General features: G+C 42.9%; 2 protein-coding genes across 2 annotated transcripts; one reads left to right on the top strand and one right to left on the bottom strand.

The window, feature by feature from the left end:
* Positions 1-30: 30 nt before the first annotated feature.
* nol6 (nucleolar protein 6 (RNA-associated)) lies at positions 31-16688 on the top strand. Its single transcript, XM_028577918.1, has 26 exons — positions 31-216; positions 576-776; positions 1059-1175; positions 1347-1526; positions 1625-1793; positions 2346-2480; positions 2649-2812; positions 3976-4096; positions 4239-4297; positions 4411-4512; positions 4613-4728; positions 5049-5226; positions 5710-5832; positions 6077-6225; positions 9503-9578; positions 9860-10000; positions 10179-10296; positions 10549-10703; positions 10911-11074; positions 11351-11503; positions 11646-11743; positions 11900-12024; positions 14136-14225; positions 14347-14547; positions 15376-15477; positions 16149-16688. Exons 1-26 carry the CDS (start codon positions 178-180, stop codon positions 16296-16298), a joined length of 3426 nt encoding a protein of 1141 aa, XP_028433719.1. The 5' UTR covers positions 31-177; the 3' UTR covers positions 16299-16688.
* Positions 6247-9565, bottom strand: LOC114555495 (zinc finger BED domain-containing protein 1). The gene is made up of 2 exons (XM_028577919.1): positions 7782-9565; positions 6247-7418 (listed from the first exon to the last, which is right to left on the bottom strand). The coding sequence occupies exons 1-2, from the start codon at positions 9294-9296 to the stop codon at positions 6870-6872; spliced, it is 2064 nt and encodes a 687-aa protein (XP_028433720.1). The 5' UTR covers positions 9297-9565; the 3' UTR covers positions 6247-6869.
* Positions 16689-23323: the final 6635 nt, after the last annotated feature.

The raw sequence follows: 23323 nt of genomic DNA, 5'->3' as shown, positions 1-23323 counted from the left end.
ACGAGCCAATCACCAGTAACCCCCACCGGCTCTACACCAATCAGGGAAATATTTTGCATGCTAGCATGCTTGACTGACCCATTGCACATGTGAGAGCGCAATGCAGGGAAAGCGGTCTTGATCAAAACTTAAAAAATTATATATCGGAATTGTCATCACGTTGAAAGCAGATAAGACATGAAAAAGAAGCAGGCAGTTGCCGAGGACCCAGCAGAGGTAAGACTGGCGACATGTATTATGATTTTAGCTGCTTGGTGGCTAACTAACGTTACCGTTTAGTTAACACGGGACAGTTTACTCAGTGGTAACGTCAACGTACACTGGTGTTTGCTCGCATGCTTTGGCTGCAGTTACTGCAACTAGCTAAACGTTACATCAGTAAGCAGTAATACAAACTCAATATACAACAGGTAACAGTCAGTAACACTTCTGATACAATAGTTTAGACAAGCACCAGAATGAAGCCAGTCTTATTATATCATACCCGGATTATCTGCTTCCTTAGTAATAAAAGACACGTTAAACGTTGACTCAAACCGAGCTGCTACTACATGTTGTGTTGTTGTTCTTGCCAGATGATTCCCTCAGAGAGTCGTGAGGAAGAGGAGGAGGAAAATGAGGCTCCCGTTAAAGCCAAAAGGAGCAAAACCGAGGAGGTGGTCTATCACCCGGTGAAGCTGTCCCGAAGTGATCTGTACAGACCTCCTACAGCGGAGGAGCTAAACCAGCTCAAAGAGGCGGAAAGCCTGTTTCACTGCAGCCTGCTCAAAATGCAGGTGAGGCTCTCTTCCCCCATCTATCTCTGACATCTCGAATTAGTGCATTTATACGGTCCAGTTTGTGCATGTGTGTGTATTCTGGGCCTGTGTGTAATATGTGCCAAACAGAGTGTAAAATGTATTTATTAAAGTATGTCTTCTTCTTCTTCTTCTTACTGACATGGACATGAAAAGGAGTGGGGTTACGGCTTAAGTCAATCATGTTGTCCCATGTAAACAATAACTACGCAACTTTCCACACGCTCCTAGAAAATGTCTATAATCTATCACCAATAACAGATGGAAGAGCTGCTGAAAGAGGTCGCCCTGAGTGAGCGTAGGAAACAGCAAATTGATTCCTTCATTCAGACCGTCACCAAGCGGCTCCGGACTGTACCCGAATCCCCAGAGGTTGAGGTATGTAGTACTTTAACTGTATTTATAAAAAAAAAAAAGTTTCATGATTGGGCATTGAGGCTCAATTCCATTCATTCGGCTCACCACAAATTAGCACGCTTTTACCTGTAACCACATTGTAACCACATTGTAACCACATTTTTTTTCCTCAATCTCTTTCTCTGTGTTCAGGTAAGTGACCTGTCATGGCTGTCTAATGCAGTTAAGGTCCCGTTCCTCCTGGTGCCCAAAACGACAAAGGGAAAGTTCCATATGACACCTCCGGCTTCTGTTGATCTGATCGGCAGCTACCCCCTGGGAACATGCACCAAACCGCGCGTCATGGTGGACCTGGCTGTCACCATCCCAGCTGTAAGTCACCTGCCATGTACTGAATGCCATATGACGATACAGACGTAAGATAATAAGAGACACCTCTGTCTTCTGTCTGCTCATCCTTCTGTGATTAGGATGTCCTCCACCCAAAGGACGTCGTGAACCAGAGGTACCCGAGGAAAAGGGCTCTCTACCTGGCGGGCCTCGCCCAGTATCTCGCATCCTCCTCGGACATCGGAAGCATGCTTTATTCCTGTCTCCACGGCAATCGACTCCGACCTGTTCTGCTGCTGACCCCTCCGGGTATTTAACATTTTAATTTACAGCATGTTGTACAAAATACTGCCAACCTTCAAGAGCGTTGTATTTAGAGATGGCCCGATACCATTTTTTGCTTCCCGATTCTGATTCCTGAGCTTGCGTATCACCCGATACGGAGTACCGAACAACTGTATGCTACTATCCCTGTATGGGTGTGATATGATTTCTATCTTTGTTGTCGGTCTGGTTCAGGTTAAAGTCTTTGTAAAACATGAACAAACACAAACGATGAATGACACAGAACTTTCATTTATTATCCAGTTTGACAGTCAGTTATAACGGAAAAAGAACATAAACTACTTTAATGTAGATTTTCATTAGGGCTTTATTATGTGGTATCAGATCTGTGCATAAATTCCAGTACTTCCCGATACCAGCGTTTTTAAGGCAGTATCGGAGCCGATATCGGTATCGGAACATCTCTAGTTGTATTAGGTTTTCATTGCATGGATTTTACCAGCAATTCAGCGTATTTTATTAGTATTTGGTTTTGGGTTGTGATTATGAAGATTGTTGTAATGTGCTATCTTTCAGGCAAAGACTCTTCCAGCTTCACTGTCCGTGTTCATGCCTGTCCGCCTCCTGGATTCTTCAAGCCCAGCCGTTTCCACCCTCAGAGGAATAACATCCGGACAGAGTGGTACACCGGATTGCAGACCACGCAGTCTGGTAAGATTGTTTAAAAAAAAATTAGATATATTTATATATATGTGTGTGTGTGTGTGTGTAAATGTATATGTATACATATGTATGGTTTGCTCAAATACTATCCATTACAATTTATTACCTTTTTAATCAGTTGATCAGTGACTGATTTCTTTTGCTTGTTTGTTGCAGAGAGCAGCGAACCGCCCACTCCACTTTACAATAGCTCTGTTCTGGGGGATTTACTGCCCAGGGCCCACCTCCAGTTTCTTTCTGCTGTCAGCTCCCAGTGCTCAGCTTTTGCAGATGGGGTGGCTTTGCTCAAAGTCTGGCTTCGACAAAGAGAGCTCCACCAGGTAGGAGGCTTGCAATGGTTCTCTTAAGCTACACCACAAGACTTTCAATTTCGCCGGTTCACTGTACTGTTCACACTGACTACACAACTTTCTGTCTTGCTTTTACACTCCCTGACTAACGGGCAACGGGGGCTCACACACTGCTAGATCTTTCACCAGGAGGAATCCCAGAGTCTAGTCTCCAATCTACATTTTATTGTCACAAAAACACACGCAAGAAGTGACACGGGACATGACGTAATACCATACCACAAAAAGGATTTCATATCTCCACCAGAAACAAGCGCTCTGTGTTGTTGGTGACGGATTTGCAGCAATAAAACAAAGAACAAAAAGAAAGGATCGGAGAGAATGCTTTAAGGGGGTGTCGTCGTTGGCACACGTTACCACACATCTTTTCTATTTATAGCCTGTTTTCTCTATGTGCAACAACAACTTCTGTCTGTTGCATATGCAACACATACAGTAAAGTACAGGCGACCCCGCCCCCTGGTTTTCCCCTCAGCCTGTGTCTTGCCCTCTCATTGGCTGTAGCTCCCCGGCAAAGGGCCAGACACCTCCAGATGTTTAGCAATTCACACATCGCGCTCGAGCATGTGCACGCGAGGGCCAAGCCAATGTTGATTTGCCTCCGATATGGGGATTATGAACTCGGTGCTCGGTGAACAGAAAATCAGGGCTAAGGTCTTGTAGTGGGCACTTACATTGCCATTGTAACTTTTTTTTATAATAATGAACGTCCGATACATTCAAGCCATTGCCAAGTGAGTTGATACAAAGCTAATTAAGACTATCTGCTCCACAAAACTCTCTCTGTTATTCAGCATGGCTGTGATTAGAAATTGGTGTTGTCCGGTGACTTTGGCACGCAGAAACTAAGAGTAAAGATAATTACCTCTTCTGAAGAGTTCGTGTTCTTTTTTTTATCCTCCGTGTCCTCCTTGGCTACTAGCAGCTGCATGCAGGAGGGGCGAGGGTGAAGCGCAATCACCGAAGGCTTGTATCATGTGGATGCACCGACAGAATTGTTGTCATTACTTCGCATTCCTATGTGGGAGACAGAAACTATGCACTATAGCTTTAAACAGAGATTACTTCTTTCTTTGTACTTTGTCTATTAAGTAGTCGTCTGACCTCTGTATTGCTCTCTGAATGTCTTCTAGGGCACTGGCTGTTTTAATGGCTTCCTGGCTTCAATGCTGATTGCTTACCTGCTGACCAGTCACAGAATCAGTAACTCCATGACAGCCTATCAGCTGCTTCGAAACACCTTGAACTTCCTGGGTAAGAATATTTAAAATCCACTAAATCTTCTTCTTCTTCTTCTTCAATAAAAGATAATATGATATAAGGTAGTTGACCTGACAGCAATTTGCTTATCACCGTTTTCAATATCTTGCAACTTACCCATCTTTTGTCTCCCCAGCATCTACAGACCTGACAGTGAATGGAATTAGCCTAGCCAAAGATCCAGACTCTACAGCTGTGAGTGGTCTAAACCTGTGCATGTGGTATATTCACACTTTTCGTTATGTTTCCTAAATTAATAATTATTGTCCCCTTTCTTTTTTTTTTTTTTTTTCTTTTTTCCCCTACAGCCATCTCTTGCAGAGTTCCACAATGCTTTCCAGGTCGTATTTGTCGACCCTTCAGGACATCTCAACATGTGTGCTGACATGACTGCTTGTACCTACAAACAGGTAAATACTGGAGAAACAAATGTGCGTTTCAACTTGGATCATTTCATCACACGGGTGAGCTTAAGCAACAGGTTTTGACCATTTTATAATTGGTTTTCAGCTGCAGCACGAGGCCTCTGTGTCGATGGAGTTCTGGGACAACCCTACGGTGGACGGGTTCCACAGCCTCCTCATGACCCCTAAACCCATGATAAGGACAAGCGACCACATATTCCAGTATGCCTTTTATTTATTAGCTAATGCAACAAACCTCAATTATATCCAGTCCCTCTTTTTATGTACATAAGCAGCTTATTTTTCCACTGTCTACGACGTGCTACCTTCTCCTTTTTACAGATTCCGGCTGTAGATAGTTTAGACACTTTCTCGTACACGTAGGCATTGTCTAAAATGTCAGGTAATAAAGAGGATACTGGGAAAAAAATATCCTACTACTCGCTAGATGTCACAGGAGTTCATTTCAGAGCAGGACTCTTTCACATTGTCTTTGACTTCCCAGTCAGCTCTTGTTTTGTGCTTTTTCATCTCCCGCTCAGGTTATGTGAGCTGGTGAAGCTTCAGTCCAGCTGTAAGAAACTGAATCTCCTCAGTGAGCTGATGGACCACAGTGGAAATTACGTCCACACGGCGCTCCCTTATATCCTGTCGCTGCTTCAGCGAGGACTGGGCCAAAGGATCCACCTCCTCACCCACTCCCTCTCTCCTGACCCCGAGGTGGGAAACATTCACATTCAGGGGATCCAGTCGTTCATCGCTGGCTTACTCAACTGGCAGAATGTGCACGTGGAGTATTCAGTGCTTAATGTCATAGTTGCTCTAAGCTACTTGTTAACAAAAGCCTTGATAGAATCAGCACTAACTACTACTACTACTACTACTACTACTACTACTATAACCGTACGCTTGTGACTCAAAACAGTTCAAAGGGTGGCCGGGTTGGCTCAGTGGGTAGAGCAGGCGCACATATACTGAGAGGTTTGTGCCTCGACGCAGAGGTCCAGGGTTCGAATCCGACCTGTGACAATTTCCTGCATCTTCCCCCTTTCTCACCTAGCTGTCCTTTCAAATTAAAGGTGGAAAAGCCCCAAAAAATAATCAAAAAAAAAAAGTTCAAAGGTCTCTTACAAAGGCACAAATGAATGAAGGCACAATACTTGAATTTGTGGATCTTGCTTCATTTTTTTTGTTTTATCACAGTGGTCTGTGGAGAGTGAAGCCCCGAAACACAAAGCCCAACCTCCTCTCTCCTTCGGTGTGCTCTTAATGCCGGAGCTGGCAGCCTCTGCCCTGGACAGAGGCCCGCCTGCAGATAGCCCCAAGGTAACCTCACCTGACTCCTTTTCTGTACACGCGTAGATTGTTTTATACACGGTTATTTTACATCAAAAGTGCTACAAAGATGGAGCACATTTGTATTAGTGTGTACTCACTGCAACAATGTACCTACCACACGGTGTGTTTGATTAGTAAAGCCCCTAATGTCAATTTTCACATACACTGTACATTTCTTAATCACGTGTGCTTTTATGATACATTATTAACCACAGCGGTGTCCTTCCATTAGGCGGCTGAGTTTCGTCAGCTGTGGGGCTCTCGCTCCGAGCTGCGTCGATTTCAGGACGGCGCCATCACAGAGGCTGTGCTGTGGGACGGAGAGAGCATGTGCCAAAAACGTCTAGTCCCCAGACAGATCATTACACACCTGCTACAGCTGTACGTATTATTTTAATCATTGAGTAGCATACTGGGAGACACAACATACGTCACATTATTACTGTGGTTAGTCTGGTCAGTGAGTTTCTAGCTGTATTGATAATACAAATATTTGGTATGATAACAAAGACACAAACCAGTGAATTTACTTCATTTTGTTATTTTTTTTTATTCTTATTTGAGGACTATTGGAAAGAAATGTATTCAATCTATTCAGTCTCTACTTGTTGCTTGGGTAAGCCTAATGTTTCATTTTGAATACAGCTTGAAGCCAAGGAGTTTCAGCCATTAAGTCAATTGAGATGATGAGACAAATAACGTATTGTATTCATAGCAAGAGTATAGCAAGTATGGGCTGGGTCCGGATCAACTTGCTGTCCGGTCCGGATTTTAAGCACTGCACTAGAAAAAGGTTTTGAAATTAACCTTTTTTTTGTCTGCCACTCAGAAATGTTATGTGCCAACTTTGAAATCTATGCACTAAATGAAGGAATAACATTTTTAGATTGTGTAATAAAAATAATTACATTATAGATACTTTTACTATTAGATACTGTACATTTTCACAAAAAAAAAAAGACATGCATGGTAAATTCACAGCGTTTGAATTACAGTGTGGCTTTCTGGGGAGCCCTAGTTAGCAGTTATGCATTTCTGTTTACAAAGATCATCATGTCAACATGTTCTGGGCTCAATCTTGTTCGCATTGTTGCAAATGTTTGTCCAGCCTCCGACAGTAAAGATGGCAGTGATACACCAGGTACACATAAATAGTGTCTTGCCAGAGTAGCTAGCTTGGGGAATCTTGGTCCATTTACCCTCCACCAGTCGAGAGGGTTTATGTCCAATGAGGGAGCAATGTCTCTTAAGTAGTAATCTACCTGAGCCTCAGAGTCTGTGGCATAGGAGGAGCTGTAGTTGTCTCCCAGGAGCAACATCATGGTGTTTTTGGTGTCACTTCTCAGTTGCGAAGGCATAGCCACCTGGCTAATATCGGGGGTAACCAGGATCTCCTGCTGTTCATCCTTTGTGCCCACTGTAGTAGTCATCACATCTAATCTGGAAACCAGTTCGTGCAGTTTGACCTTTGCAGCCAGTCTCCCCGTTGGCGTCAGGAAGCTGAGATGTTTGTGACGAGGGTCCAGCATAGAAGCGATCAGGGCGGGTTTGGAGGCTAGGTCATTAGAGTCAACCTGTGAACCGTAAAATCAAATTGATAAAGAGTTAAGTAAGGGAATGCAGATTGTTTACCTTAATCAGCATCAATCTGGTTGTCAGCACTTATTCTCGTAGCATTAGCAAAGATATTACAGTTAACCCTTGTGTTGTTTTCCCGTCAACCTTTTTTTTCAGTTTGTTTTTGATTTTTCCAACATTTTTAAATTGTTAGATTTTTCTTCTAAACATTTTCAGCGCTTATTTCTACATCCCATATTTTCTGATATAAAACAAATTTAAAACTGGTCAATTTAACCCGAAGTCAACGCAAGCACAAATTGTATATAGTCAGTTGTATATAATCAATAGTGACTTTTGATTAATTAGTTTATGCCTACCTCCATGTGATTTCTAAGTGACTTCTGAACTTTCAGCTTGAACTCTGAGACTTGTTCAACGTCATTCTCTTTTGGCACAAGGTGGGTCTGAATGAGGCTGAACGTGATCGGGTAGATGTTCGAAATGGACACTTCTGTTTCAGCAGATATGACTGTTGTTGCCCATTTCAGCGTTGCCAGCACAGGTGTGAAATTCTCAATTATTTGCCAGCAGTCATCTTCAATCTCGAGGATCTGAGCTTCCTGCCTGTTGGTGGTTGTGCGATCAGAGAGCACCGCTTTAATTGCCCACCGTTGCTCAAGTAACCTTTCGAACATATCGCAGATCGTGTCCCATCTAGCTTTGCTCGACTGGATAAGCTTGTGCTGTGGCAGGCACATCTGAACTTGCTTCTGCGCCAAGGCCTCACTTGCCAGCAAGTTGTGATTGAAGTGCTTGACTAGTTTCCCAGCAGCAACAATGATGCGGACTAGATCCTCACTCAGCCCATCACTGACTGCTAGCTGCAACGTAGTGGCAAAGCAAGTGGCATAGTCCCAGGTGACACGGGCACATGCGTGGGCGGACAAGATGCCCTGCGTGTTGTTATGCACACATGCGGTCACTTTCCCACCAATAGCCCAGGTTTGCACAGTTTTAAGGAGCCTCTCTGTGACACTGCCTGCAGTAGTGTGGCTGTCTGATGGTAGCTTGTGTGTCTGCAGCACAGCTGACCTCCCCTGCCACTCCTCTGTTATGAATGAACAGAAAACTGTGATGTACCTCTGAAATGGGAGGGCCGTCCAGAAGTCAGCGGTGAGAGCCACTTTCTCCACTCTACCCAGCTGTGCTACAAGCTCCTCTACCTTCTCATGGAAATGGCCTTCAATGAGGCGTGTGATATCGCCAACAGATGGCATTTTATAATTTTGCACAGTGTATGCAAGAAGCTCACGAAAACCATCACCACTAATCACGCTAATGGGAAGCATGTCCTTCTCTATCATTCTGGAGATAAGTTCAGTCACCTCTGCTTGTGCTGCAAGTGGCACGCCGTCATTGGGCATGGTGTCTTGGTGCTTGTTTTTGATGTGGTACATCATGCTGGTGGTGCTGCTCCTGTATTTCAGCTTCGTGTCGCACATCGTGCAGTGGACTTCGTCGTCCACTTTAATGAAAATGTCCCACACGGAACTCCGCTTCAGGCGCTTCCTCTCTCCGTATTCACGCTCAGGGAGGTTGGTAGTCATGTTCATGTTGGGTGACATGATGGCAACCTGCATGATGTCAGAGTTAGCGGTACTCTCCTCCTCAGCGCACTGCACGGTGACGTTACAAATCACCGGTTTCTCGTCTTCGTCCGACGTCAGCGGCGCCGTGGACGGATGGTGCCTGCTCATGTGGTTGATCATGGAGCTAGTGGCGCCGCCGCAGTACTTCAATGTAGCGTCACATTTCATGCAGCGGACGAAGTTGTTGTTCACTTGTTCAAAGCAGTCCCACACGGAGCTCCGTCTCCTCCCCATGCGCTTCATCTTGTCGCGCTGATGTCTGAAACGTTTTTTTACTAAGCTAACGTTAACCGTTAGCTAATGTTAGCGCCGACTGTCGTCGCAAAAAAAATACGCCAATTTGGGACCAGTTTTACTTACATAAAATGACAGTGAGGTGAATGTATGCATTCATTTTTTTTTTGAAGCCTCGTTTAAAAAAGGAAAATAAACTATATATTATCCACCAGGCATGCAGACATCCCCGAATCCTCCGTGAGATATGTGGGGGCGATGGTGGATGACGTCATCAAAACAGGAAGTGAGGTAAATTCCAAAATAAAGTCGGTGAGACTCGAAAATAAATAAAATAGCGTTTTTTGGTTTTTTTTATTAAAGTAATGAATATTCTTGTATGGAAACCCTGCACTCTTTATATCTAATTGTTTTAATGTTGATGTTATGTCATGTTATGTTTATATTATTGCTTGGTATTTAATCAAACAAGGGTGAAATGGGTGGCAGTGTTGCCGTTTCATCACAAAATAAATGTAGTCTATAATAATGTGTATGTACGGCATGTGTTTGACATGTATTGTGCTCTTCAGCTGCCTAGCACTGGAGAGGAGGAGAGTTTACTGGTGGTTCAGTCCTATGATGACCTGAGCAGAAAACTATGGAGGTTGGAAGGTCTGCCTCTGTCCATCACAGCAGTGCAAGGAGCCCACCCTGCACTCAGATATACACAGGTAAGGCCTCTTGTTCTTAACAGGGAACTGCTCTCATTTATGCAGTGGTAAGTAGTAGTAGAAGAATGACATTTTCAACTCCAGTTCAATGAGCTTTTGTTGAGTCATTAAAAGCTGTACTCGTTGTAAATTGTGAATGATTTTATGACCGTTCTTATATTTCAACTTTGCCTTGCAGGTCTTTCCCCCTCTGCCACTGAAGCTGGACTATTCCTTCTTTGACCGAGAAAAGACTTCCCGATCATTGGTGCCGAAGGAAGGCAAACCCTGCCCTGCATATATCACCCCTATCACAGGTTAGTGTTTTAATTTCCAGGCAAGTACTTAAGAAATTGTTAACTCTTGTTTAATCTGTTGCAAACTACTGCTAGACTTCATCAAAGTTTGACTGAAACATAACTTTCCTTGATTTCTGTGATGTTCCTGGTGATTTCAAAATGCTAAGTGACTGAGTTACAACCCATGTATTCAAAGTAGGAAAATCTTAGCCACAGACATTAAACAATACAAACGCATATACCAATATATTGGTAACCCTGCTCTTGCAGTAATCTGTCACATGGAGGGGAGCGGAAAGTGGCCGCACGACCGCCTCGCCATCCGACACATCCGAACTGCCTTCCACATCCGTCTGGGAGAGTTACTCAAGAAGCACCATAATTATATGTGCAGGCCCTGTCCCACACACCTAGATGTCTGGAAGGTATATTTTTGAATTTGTATATAAGTCGCACTTTTGTCTGTGAACTTGACTGTGGTTTTTCTTTGAAATCTAATAATACATTTTTATTAAAGTTTGTGGTATGTCCAGGCAAGTTGTTGTGTTGTTGTTGTTGGCACAGTTTTTGATCGCAGTTCACGGTATTCTGTTTATTCATGCAGTTTCATTTCCATTTGTTTATACATCCAGGATGGCTTGGTGTTCCGCATCCAGGTGGCATACCATCGTGAGCCTCAGGTGCTAAGGGAGAGTGTGAATGCCGAGGGCCTGCTGGTTGTAAGGGACAACGAGGAGGCTCAGGCTCTGGAGATGGCCACCATTCACAAGCCTCTACTTACCAGCACATTGCATGGGTAAAATAAAAACCGTAACCCAAAGTTGTATTAGTGTGTTTGTGTGGGAAAGCAGGGTCGTAGGGTCTTTTCAACCCTGCACATTGCTGTGAGAAACAGAGTTATTTTTGGTGTTATGTGTTTTCATTTTCTTCAATCTTTGTCCTACTTTTTGTCCTTTCTATCACCATAATTTGGTCTCTTTCCTGTTTCTTTTAAAAAAAAAAAATGTTGCCCTGCATGCACCATTTTCTCACTTTTTGCCCCATATTATACATTTCACTCTGTTGTTGATAGGCTCCAGCAGCAGCACCCATGTTTTGGGGCGGTGTGTCGCCTCGCCAAACGCTGGCTGGGGGCTCAGCTCTTCAGCGATGACATCACAGAAGACACAGCAGACCTGCTGGTGGCGTCGCTTTTCCTGCAGCCTGCACCCTTCACTCCACCAGGGTAGCTACCGCTTCTACTTCTGACCTTTTTGTTTGGTCCACCACACAGTCTTTCACAATTTTTTTTTTTTTTTTTTTTTTTTTTTTGTCACATCCCTTTGTTCGTTCAGTAGGTCATAGGAATGAATTTCTGTCTTCTTAAGTTCTCCTCAGGTCGGCTTCCTTCGTTTCCTTCATCTGCTTTCCTCCTTTGACTGGAGGAACAACCCGCTGGTTGTCAACCTCAACAACCAGCTCGCAGGCAAGCACACACACACACCTTTTTCCTCTGTCACACAAACAAATCCCCCTATGACCTTTTTTCTATATACACACTGACATACTTTAATATCCTGCTCATAAGCATTGCTGTTTCAACGCCAACTTTGATTGTTGTTCACCTCTCTGTCACATGCAGCCACCGACTACACGGAGATCAAGAATGACTTCACTGCCACCAGGGAGTCTCTGCCTGTCTTGTTTATAGCTACGCCTAAAGACAAAAAACAATCCATTTGGACCAAGAGAGCACCTAGTGTACAGGTCAGTGGACACAAATAAAAGTACGCAACTCCCACAACAGCACATTTAATAGATTGGCACTCAATGCTGAATTTGAAAGGGATTAAATATTACAATTGGCTAATAAGAGGACAAAAATGGAATACTTAAGAAAAATACCATCAGATAGATCACAGGCTTATATATATATTTTTACTATGTTTTTTGTTGTTGTTAGACTTGTAACAGAGAGAATCACAAACAGCGGTGTAGAAAAGAGTTGCATGTTCTCGGCAGAGAGCAGTCACATAGTTTCCCGATCCTGGAGCCTTTTCTTAGTGCACACTGGTCTCCTGGATCACACTGACAAGATATGACACCAAATTAAAGTGAGATATTGATCCATGGACAGATAATAAGTGTATTGCACTGAACAGATTGACCAGATTGATTTCAGGAGTTGAGATCATTCCAGATGGACTGTTGTTGCATTACATACCACAGGCAGGTAGCCGTGCTTTTTTCTTAGACCTGGAAATTGATTGTTCTGAAGTCTTTGCAAAATTCCATGTAAATCATTGATCTGGAAATGCAGAAATGTCAGGTATCACTTTTAATACACATCAGAATACCACTAGAATATCAGACAATGAACAACATTCTGAAGAATGTCTACGAGCACTGCTTGTGTAGCTCACCAGTTGCTTTTCGTTGCTGTCCTCTGTCGTAATGAAATAAGTTAAGTATTTAGCTTTGTATTCCTCTGCTTGAATGTGACCGTGGCTGTAAAAGAGTCCAGTGGCACACAGTAATGTACAGAAAAGGTAAACACACCAGCTCCCCATAGTGCGTAGCTGACCCAGATAAGCTTCCTGTGGTATCCCACCTCACTCCCCCTACAAGCCCAGCATTAACACTGAGCCTCTCCCAGCAGCCTCCTTTATAACGTCAGTGAAGAACAGGAACTTTGTTCTCTGTGACTTCCTGACAGAGACGTCACTGTTGCCTCATCGCAATGTTTAGGATGATTTCCATTTCACCTTGTCTGGATGCCTGGGTTGCATAGATCAGTTTCTTGTTGAATTCACATGCCCACCTTCACGGACTACCAAAACTTTCAAAACAAATAACTGAGGTGAGAGGAATGATCCTGGCTCAGTGTGTTGTGTGGAGTTTTCTCAATACCTCTGATTGACCACTAGAGAGCAAAGTGGGATGGAGTGAATCCGTTCACAGAATACTTTAATGTTATAACGTTTCTCTCAGAACACACAAGATGCTTTGTATCAACAAAATACATACATGGCCTTAGAAAATGTTAATACGCTTTGCACATATCATGATTTTTATACTGAACCAGAAAGATATTTCAAGTTAGTTTGAATGAAAGTACATTGTACATTTCCCTAGTGAATGAATGGGGTTATAATCTGGTTACAAAGTGTACTTGTAGGAAAGATGAGGTCAAACCACTGAAATAAATGGGTTTGAGGAGAGCCTTTCAGTAGGGAGAAAGTGACTAACACTCTAAGTATGCTTAAAAGCCTAAAAGGAAAAAAGTACTTAAAATTAGCAGATAATAGTACAACTGGGACGATAATGTGGTACATTAATGGGACGAGGATGTGGTACATTAATGGGACAATAATGTGGTATATTAATGGGACAACCTGATGCAGTGATGTTACATTCTCAAAATGAGAAGGAAACAAGGTTCAAGGCACTATTATGCAGTTATCATACCATGAATGCCATAGAAGAGGAGATCCCAAGTAAGAAACACAAAGATTAATTACGTGTGTGTGCGTGTGTTTAGTTTAGCCCAGAACACACCTTTACTTGTGTTCATATTTACTGGCACATTTACTTTGACCCTTTGCACTAATCTTCATAAAAAAAAAAACATAAGGGTGTGCTTTCATCAGACAGGTTGAAACAGTTAATTGTGTTCATTTTCATAATAGTTGGATTTGTGTGTCCTGGGAAATTGGTACTTGGAAATGCAAGTGCTAATTGATAGCTTTACAACCACAATGGGGATCTATACATTCATATTATGACATGTCAAAAATGTTTTCAGCTAAAACACTTCAGAATGTCCAAAGTTACCGTGTTTAACCATTTCAAGTTATATTTTGGCTGTTTGTTTTCAGATTCTGCAGCGTGTGGTGATGGTGGCTGCCGAGAGTCTTAAGTTACTGGAAAATCAGCTGATGGACAGCAACAAGATACAAGATGTCAGGGTTAGTAAAAAAGCGCTCAAAAGCTCTCATTTAGTATAGTCTCCGTAAATGCTGCACTATCTGAATGAGTTCAGATTTAATAAATGTCAGCCTTGTGATGCGCTCGCCTGTGTTTGTGCAGGTGGTCATGCGCCCTCCTCTGGATGCCTATGATGTGTTGATTCACCTGAACCCCAAGCAGGTTCCCCTGCTTGTTCAGGCAGTGGACCCCCCCACTGTCACCTTCAGCAGGGGCGTCATGGCTGGCAATGTTACCCAGTCTGGAGGGGCCCTGCCCGTCATCGACTACAACCCCGTGTCCCTCTACATGGCAGAGCTCAGAGTGAGTTTTGTCTAAACTTACAGTTAAAAGGAAGGTGTGGTGTTAATAACACATTGTTAACACTGGATGTGAGGAAAGCTGTGCAGCAGGATTTACGCATGCAAGTTGCAGCTAGTATGTGACGTCCAGCAGTTTCCTGACATTAAAAATGAATTACAAAGACGAGAAACACCCAGGCTGTACTTACATTGTTCACAATGTAAGTAGATTTCCTCAAAATGATGTTTACATTTCTCGGAAAGTTTCCGCTTCTTCACCTTCTCCATACACTCTTGCGCACAACCCAAATGAATAGGTATGTTTATCAGCCAGGATCTTGACTTGTTATTTAGCAATCTGAATTTGTGTCTTTTTTTGTGTCTCTTTCCTGCTCTTTCTCTCTGTCTCCCATTCATGCGATCCAAAGATGTGGGCTGCGTTATGCAGCCAATACATGCATTATTTTGTGCACTGTATGAACAAGTCTACACTAGTCATTAATGATGTGAATCAGCAGTCAACCCCAGACAGTAGTGATTTTGCACAGATATGATAAAAGCATTTTAATTTGGTTGTAAGCCTGCTTTTATCTCGATTTTATTTGAGGGATTATTTATTTGAATGTTTTTTTGTTTTTTTTTATCTCGCTCTCCTATGTCCTAATTGGTGGAACCTTGAGTAGTAGTTGTTGTATTTGTATTAGATTGTGATTATTTGTGTCAGTTTTTGTTGTGTTTTCGTAGTTGTGTGTCATGATGGATGTCGTGTGTGTCACAACATGGATTATGTCACCTAGTGTCCTGAACTTCTACTTCATCACTTAATTTTTTCCCTCAAATTTATTTTCAGGAGGCTTTTGGAGACCTAGCCCTGTTCTTCTGTGATCCCCATGGTGGAACAGTGATCGCAGTTTTATGGAAGCCAAAGGCCTTCATCCCAATGCCCTTTAAGGTAAAGCCTAAGTCAAATCCTCTATCTAAAAGCATTAAAGGGGGAACTATGCCGTTTTTTTTTTAGCTTAATTTACCTTAACTGAACCGCTTCGGAGTCATTGGAATGGTTATATGACTTTTTTTTGGGTTGAATGGTGGTTGTCTCGCTTCCCCCTAGCACCTGTGAGCGGCGCCCTTGCAACTTTTGGCCGGAGAGCCGGCGGCCTCAGCTTTAGGAAGTATTGTGATTTCAGGTCTCGCGATGTAACAAATTGCTTCGCGGCACTGCACACATACACGCCGCTAAACGTCCCCATCCAATACCGGCTAGCTATAAGAACAAGGTAGCAATGGAGTTTTTCCACACTATTGTCATTGGCTGCGCCGGCAAAAAAGAAGCAGAAAGCTAGGAAAGCATTGTTGGAGGAACAGAGAAAGAGAACCGACTGACCGAGCGAGTTTTTACAGTGTTTCCAAATATCTATTCCGAAGCTGTAGGGGAGCTCTATAGAGAAAACGGCAAAGAAATTGCCCAAATTGCATAGCGCCCCTTTAATGTAGGAGAAATGTCTTTTGGACTGCCAACCGCTTGCTTTGTGTCCTGTGTCTCCTTCGCCTCCATCCTCGTCAATTCACTCACATTAACATCCACCACTCTGACCTGATGTGTTACACTTTTCTTCATCGCAGACGTCGCAGGTGTCAGCTCGGAGCGTGGTGGTGACTGGGGAGGAAGCAAATACAGTTCCCAACGTCGAAGCGATACTGGAGGACTTCCGGATCATGGGAAAGGGCTTGATCAAATCACTGGAAGCCAGGACTGAAAAATGGTCATTGTAGACAACACGGATGTGCACACACACACACCATTTCATTTTACCATTTGATATTTTGTACTAGAAACTTGATACCTTTTTTGTTTTGTTTTTGCCTGACTTGTAATACAGAACAATGGAAACGTGAATGCATTTTGGACATCTTGTTAACAATATTATGTGTTAATAATGTTGCTGTAAAAGACCAGCCAGACCAGTCTGTTTAGGTGAAGCTCTATCATCTCTAATAAATGCACAAGTCTTTTGATTATATATTTGATTCCTCTTCCCTGCCTGCCTATATGCCTATCTATCAGTGGATGAAAATGTGAAAACGACATGATTTGTACATAATCGGTAATTACGTTTATGATTGGCCAAAATAATAATAAATAATAGTGGCTGCTTGCATGAATTCTGAATTCAGTTTTGTTGTTACAGTAGAGCTGAAATTATAGTCCATCCACAGAAAACGTATCTGCAACAATTTTGTTAATTGGTTAATCATATAAGGCATGGCTCCAGCTTCTCAAATGTGAAGATTGGCTGCACTGGGTTGCACAAAGCAGGACACTGAGGTTGCTGTGTGACTCCATTATCATTACTGTTGATGCAAATATGCAATGAAAAGTAGTGGCAGTTTGAGACATTTGTTGACTATTTGCCTTTAAAAAAATATATAGAAGGGCACTTGTTTCACTACTTACTCTTAGGATTACTGCCACAGTCGTGTATAATAATCCTAATCGCAGACATGGGGTGTCATAACTTACTTAGATAGCAATAGACATACAGTTAAGTACACCGCTGTGTCAAAAGTATACTAAGTATAAATTTACATATGCTAAACACCAAGAATCTGACATCAATTTGAAGTGCTGCTTTTCTCTTCTCTATAACTGACAGTAGTGCTGCGGTGTCTCCAACACACACAACTCTTGGAATTGCCTCACCCTTCTGGTTTACCAGAACCTGGAGCACTTTTGAATTGTCATATGGTAGAGCGGGCTTTTGAGTTCACCACAGTCATGTCTGTACATGTTGGTTTGTTAAACTAAAGTATGTAAAACCGGTGGGTGTGGGCATTCACAACCTCAGTGACAACCAACAGGCAGTTGATGAAACAAAAAAAGCTTGTTATGATAATCTTTGATGGCTAAATGCAGAGTATGGACAGAAAATATGTAGTTACATTCATATACAGCAAAACTGCTGGCCCTCTGATAGGACCTGTGTGTTATATACTTGTCACTAACATTATGTTCTGAACACAGTCCATAATGTAATCTAGTATATATGCATAACATTTGGGCAAATCAAAATGCAAGAGGCTATACTGATACATAATATAAGATGTGGTGCAATATCTTACAAAAAACAAAATGTGCTCACAGTCCTCATAGGATTACGGCTGCCAGTGCTGCTGCACAATTTAATATTCAGATTATGAATGGCAAAGTGGTGATGCTTTGCTTTAAATGTTGCTGCCGCAAGGAATTGTAAGAAAGTATTATCTCCTTTTCTTTCGTAAAGGATGGTCCAGTGTATCATATGCTAAAGGAGTCTAGAAATGAGCATTGAAGCATCTTTGCATACCACTTAGACAATTTGACGGCTCTTATATGGCTGCCACTTAACTACTTCGAGCTCATTTCACTCCATTAGGAACCTAAGCAAAAAGGACTATTTGACCGCAGCCCTGATGTTCTCTTGTTTCGTTGTCTGATTGTCTGCTTGTTTCTGGCTCCCAGTGTTATTGTTCCAAGTGTTTACTTCTCCAATGTTTAAATATTTCTTGTCTTTTTGGAGTCAGCTTTTGATATTAAAGCTTGCTTTTTTTGATCATCCTGCCTTACTGGTCTCCTGCATTTAGGTCCTCCTTTTAAACTCTGCTGCGTGACAGTACAATCAGACCAAGTATGGACCCAGCAGACTCTTTCGGTCAGGGCCTGTTTTGTTTGTATGGGGAGTGGAAGAGAGCTCCCAGTAGGGAGTATAAGAGGGCTGCGTTAAAGATGGCACACCGAAAGGCTACCTGGCTAAAGGACTTCTTAGGAACCCCTGATTCCCAGTCTGCTTATCCAGGCTGATTCTCCATCAGCTAGCCTCCAGTCTGCTGGCAACCAGCCTCCACGCAGGTCCATCAACCTTGGTATCCTGAGCCTGCAACCTGCTAGCTCCCAATCTAAACCCCTGTTTGATGGTCTCCAGTCTCCGTCCCAGTCAGCTAGCCTTCAGCATGCTGGCCTTCAGTTTGCTTCCCAGCCTGCTAGCCTCCAGTCAGCTACCCACCTGTCTGCTCTGCACCCAGAGCCCCAACTCCACTGTGTTCCAGCCACATTTTTACCCCATGGGCTCAGATGGTGGGCTTATTAAGTTTTTTTCCACACACTCCATGAAGAGGATCCAACCTTGGCAACATGAAGGAGGCTCGCTGGAAGGCTATAGAGCGTGAGTTTCCCAGTTGCCATTCAGACTCCAAGCCTGTCAGCCTTCAGCAGCCAGTCAGCCATCCTGCTCCAAAGCCAATGATTCCTCAGTCTCCAGAGCCTTCACTGCCGCCCAGCAATCCCAAGACTCACCTGCCCAGCGCCACAGGGACTCTGCTGCCCAGCGACCCTGTCTCTGCAGCCCAGCTGTGTGATTGACGTCCAGCCGGGCCCTGAACCAGTGTCAAGGGTCACAGCCGTTGCTCGTCACTTCCAGAGCCGTGGGCCCCAGCAAAACGTCTTGTCACTTCCAGAGTCGGGGTTCCCAGCCAACGTCTCGTCACTTCCAAAATCAGGGGTCCCTGCGGAACATCTTGTCACTTCCAGAGTCGGGGGTCCCTGCAGAACCTACTAGTCTCGTCACATTCCCAAGTTCCTGTTGAGTTGTAACACTCCCAAGTTCCTGTTAAGTTGCAATACTCCCAAATTTCTTTGAGCTGCGGCAATCCCATGTTCCAGAGCCTCTGTAGTCATCAGTTCCTGTGATTCAACAGTCATCAGTTCCTGTGCTCTGGCATACAACTGTTCCTGTGTTCCTGGTAAATGCAGATTTGTTTTTCACACGAATTGGACCATGGGGCTTATTGTTCTGTTGAAATTGAAGTTAAAACATAAACATGTTTCTTGTTGTCTTGCCCGGTGTCAAATATAGCCCGCTCTGCATTTCTTGGGTATGTATGAAAAATGAACTTGTATTTTAACTATTTTACCATCTTATTAACCTGCTGTATTAACGCCTCCCTCATGAGTGATGTAGCCTATTTCATCTTTTCATTGCTGCTTGTTACTGCTTTGCATGGTTGAACGGTGCAAGAAGATGGCTCGTGGCTCTGTTGCTTGGCTGGTTTTGGTGCTTGGCTTCTTATACTGAATGGGGATACTGTTGATGTGTAACTGTGCATGTCTTGCTGCTTCCTGTAGCTCTGCATGGCTTATTGAGAAAGCTTATTTGTTGCTCTAGCTGTCTGTATGGTGTCTTGTTGACTATTGTCTGTATAGTTTAAACTGTACTAATGTCTTGCGGTTTCCTGTTGCACTGGTTTAAAATCATCTGGCCAAAGGACTACAGTTGAAATGTTAATTAATGTGTGTTGTCCTTTATAAAATAAAGAATAAGAATAAACAAAATATTAAAGTGGTTGAGAAACCAGAAACACTACTACCTAGCAAGAGATTAAAAAAGGGGGAGAGTTTCCAGTGCTACTTCTAAGACCCTACCCCCTTCTCCATAACAATTTTGTTTAGATGTGTCAGAAGTGTCAAATACTATTGGTTTCTTTGCAACTGTGAGACATATTTCACCCCAATCACACACACACACACACACACACACACACACAATACACTCACTATCATTTTTAACTGTATACACAATTGCATGCTTCTGAATAAACATTTCTTCAAGAAAGGAGGTAAACACGTTGATCACTTTTGGGATCGAGGGTAGAGCTCAGGTTGAATCCTGGTGATGTTATCAGGACGCCATTTGTTGTCATAACCATCTGAGCACAGTGGCGCCGTGGCGCTGCATCCTTTACTGAAGAGGAAATTTAGCTCCATATCTATTTGGGGACACACACACACACACACACACACACATGCACAATATACTCACTCTATCATTTTTAACCGTGTGGCTGTGCCACAGTGAACTCTCCTCACAGTTGCACGCATCTGAATAAACATTCCAAGAAAGCAGGTATCTCATGATCTCATCACTTTTGGGATCGAGGCTAGAGCTCAGGTTGAATCCTTGTGATGGTGAAGTGCCAGAATGCAGGCGCTATTATGAGTTTTAAGGGGAACCTTTTCTGTTCCCATGGGCAAACCCGACCCACATTCACACGCAGGGGAGGGGCAAAACATATAAAGATTATCTGCAAGGGAGTCCTACCAACATTACACTCTGCAGCTACATATGATATACTCTTTATAAAATGAGCAGCATAAGTACGGTAAATAGTTCACAGCATTGGAGGCTCTGGAACTCATATTTGACCATGACAGTGAATTAGAGGAGGATGTTTCTGAAGATGAAGACCATCTTGAGGTCAATTCTGAGTCTGCTGTTTGTGATTATGAACCAAATGAGGAAACTGCTATTAATATTCCTCCAAGCAAGACATTCACATAAAAAAAATTGTGAAATACAGCGGTGTTCATCCCCAAATATACATCAGGCAAAATTGTCTGCAGAAAACTTAATAAAGACAGTGTCAGGGCCCACTAGGATGGCAGTGACTCGTGTGACAGACATCAAGTCAGCTTTTGAGCTGGTCATGCCACTCAATACAGAAAATCATTCTCGAAATGACTAATCTAGAAGGAAGGCCTTCGTGTATTGGGGGAGAAGTGGAAGGAGCTGGATAAAATGCATTTACATGCATATTTGGGGGGTCCTCATACTGGCTGGGGTCTATAAATCAAAGGATAAATCAACAGCCAGTCTGTGGGATGCAGAGACAGGCAGGGCTATATATTTAGTGCCACAATGTTTCTGGAGACTTTTCATATTTTCTCCAGAGCAATCCGATTTGATAATCGAGAGACAAGCTGGCAGCTATTAGAACAGTGGGTAGAGCAACTTCAACTACTCTATAACCCAGGCCCTAATGTCACAGTGGATGAAAGGCTGACATTCAGAGGTTGTGCCAATTTAGGCAATGCCTTCCAAACCAGCTAAATACGGCATAAAAATCTAGGCAGCATGTGATACAAACACCAGCTATGCATTGGGCTCCTACAGCTCCAAGCGATGCGTGCTGTGGTACCATTGTGTGCATTTTCAGCAGAGGCAGCACATGCCAAGGACCCCAGCTGCTGCAGCTACAGTGAGGGAGATCCAGGAGAAGACTTCAACTAGTACACCAGTGCATGAGGTGTGTATGTGTTGTGTTATTGGCAGCTATATAATTCTTTTTTTTTAGAATTATGCTTGAAGTCCTCCGCTTTCTTAATTAACAGGCTGTCCAGTTTTAATTTAGATTCCTGTAGTCTGCTCTTTGTTTGTTTGTTTGTTTGTCTTGTGTGCTCTCTGGGGTAATTTTATCTCTTCTCTCACTTTATCTAATTCCTTATCAAATTCCACTTTCTTTTTCGATGGATATCCGACCAAAACTCCTCTTAGATATGCCTAAAAGTATCCCAAACTATGTCAATACCCGGTCTGTCCTAGGGATCCCTGCTTTTCACATTCCAGAAAGTCAGTGTCCATTAGATAGTTCCTGTTCATTCTCCAGATCCTGTGAGACGTTATGTTTTCTTTAGGGGAGAACATGCATGTCAGCTGCCGGTTTTCATTTTTTGGGCGACAATACAGATTACCGCTGCCTGTTAATAACGTCTCACTCACGCGCAGAACGTACGCTCAAGTCGGCGTTGCTTCAGTGTATTCCGAGGCACTTTTTTTTTTACCTCGGGGAGACTGATCAGTCCGATTGCCTTTTCTGCTGATGGTCGGTCGTCAGGTTGGTGTGTCAGAGCCTTAAAGGTACTCTATCTGGCCTGTTTTAAAATGGAGCTCCTGAAGAAAGACAATGTCAGAGGAGCCCGTTACATTCCAAGTCGCAATTTGTATTGTATTAGGAAGGTTTTGAGCAATACTTTTATGAGCAATGAGTAATAAACTAATATCTCTCCTTTGTAATGCTCCTCCAGCTACTGGCAATAGAACCCAACATAAATTGATAAGAAAAAAAACTAAGAAAGACACACACTTAAAATCCATTAATGCTCAAACACTCAGAAATGTATTATTTTTAATTAAATGTATTAATCTAAATTAATGTACATAATAATTCTAGTAAAGCTTATTTTCCTGGAACCTTAATTGAGCAGTACAATCAACACACACTGTCCCAAATCAAGAGATGTACATATACACACAAAGGCTCATACCCCCCATACACACACACACACACACACACACACACACACACACACACACACACACACACACACACACACACACACACACACACACACACACCATCGCCACCCATGACACACACGCAACACCACCACATTCACACCCCTACATGGATAAGAGAGAGAGAGAGAGAGAGAGAGAGAGAGAGAATTAAACATGCCCCGGGTCAAATTTACCCAGGAACATCATTGCTGTTCCTGAGAAACGAATTGATTTTAAATCCGTGCATTGCTGAAGTTCCACATCCAAACTATTCCACAAATTCACAGCACAAATTGTAATACACATACTCTTCATAGTGGTACGAACACACAGTTTTTTTAAAATTCAACTTTCTTCTTAAATTATAACCCCCTTCTTTGTCTAAGCAACATTTTTTCTGTAGGTTACCCTGAAGTGACTTGTTTCTTTGCCTTAGATTTCACTGTGTTTGTTGCTGACATCATCTCTGTCTGCCTTGAGGCAGTATGCCAACCTGTTCTGTTTGTCTGGGAGATATTTATCTTTCTTCACCTGTCTGTGCCTATTCTGTCTCCAACACCTGATGAAAAACAAGTGAACACTGGCACTCCTACGGGAGACAAACACATCTGGTATGCACATGGTACATATGGCCATCAATCACATATATCA

This window comes from Perca flavescens, chromosome 5 (assembly GCF_004354835.1).
Source record: "Perca flavescens isolate YP-PL-M2 chromosome 5, PFLA_1.0, whole genome shotgun sequence".
Lineage (NCBI taxonomy): Eukaryota > Metazoa > Chordata > Actinopteri > Perciformes > Percidae > Perca > Perca flavescens.
This window is presented reverse-complemented; position numbering and strand designations above follow the sequence as displayed.

Coding starts and splice junctions, on each gene's coding strand:
- nol6 (XM_028577918.1), top strand. CDS start 178: ATGAAAAAGAAGCAGGCAGTTGCCGAGGACCCAGCAGAG. Junction 777..1,058: donor GCAGCCTGCTCAAAATGCAG/GTGAGGCTCTCT, acceptor CACCAATAACAG/ATGGAAGAGCTGCTGAAAGA. Junction 2,813..3,975: donor GACAAAGAGAGCTCCACCAG/GTAGGAGGCTTG, acceptor AATGTCTTCTAG/GGCACTGGCTGTTTTAATGG.
- LOC114555495 (XM_028577919.1), bottom strand. CDS start 9,296: ATGAAGCGCATGGGGAGGAGACGGAGCTCCGTGTGGGACTGCTTTGAA. Junction 7,419..7,781: donor CACTTAGAAATCACATGGAG/GTAGGCATAAAC, acceptor TACGGTTCACAG/GTTGACTCTAATGACCTAGC.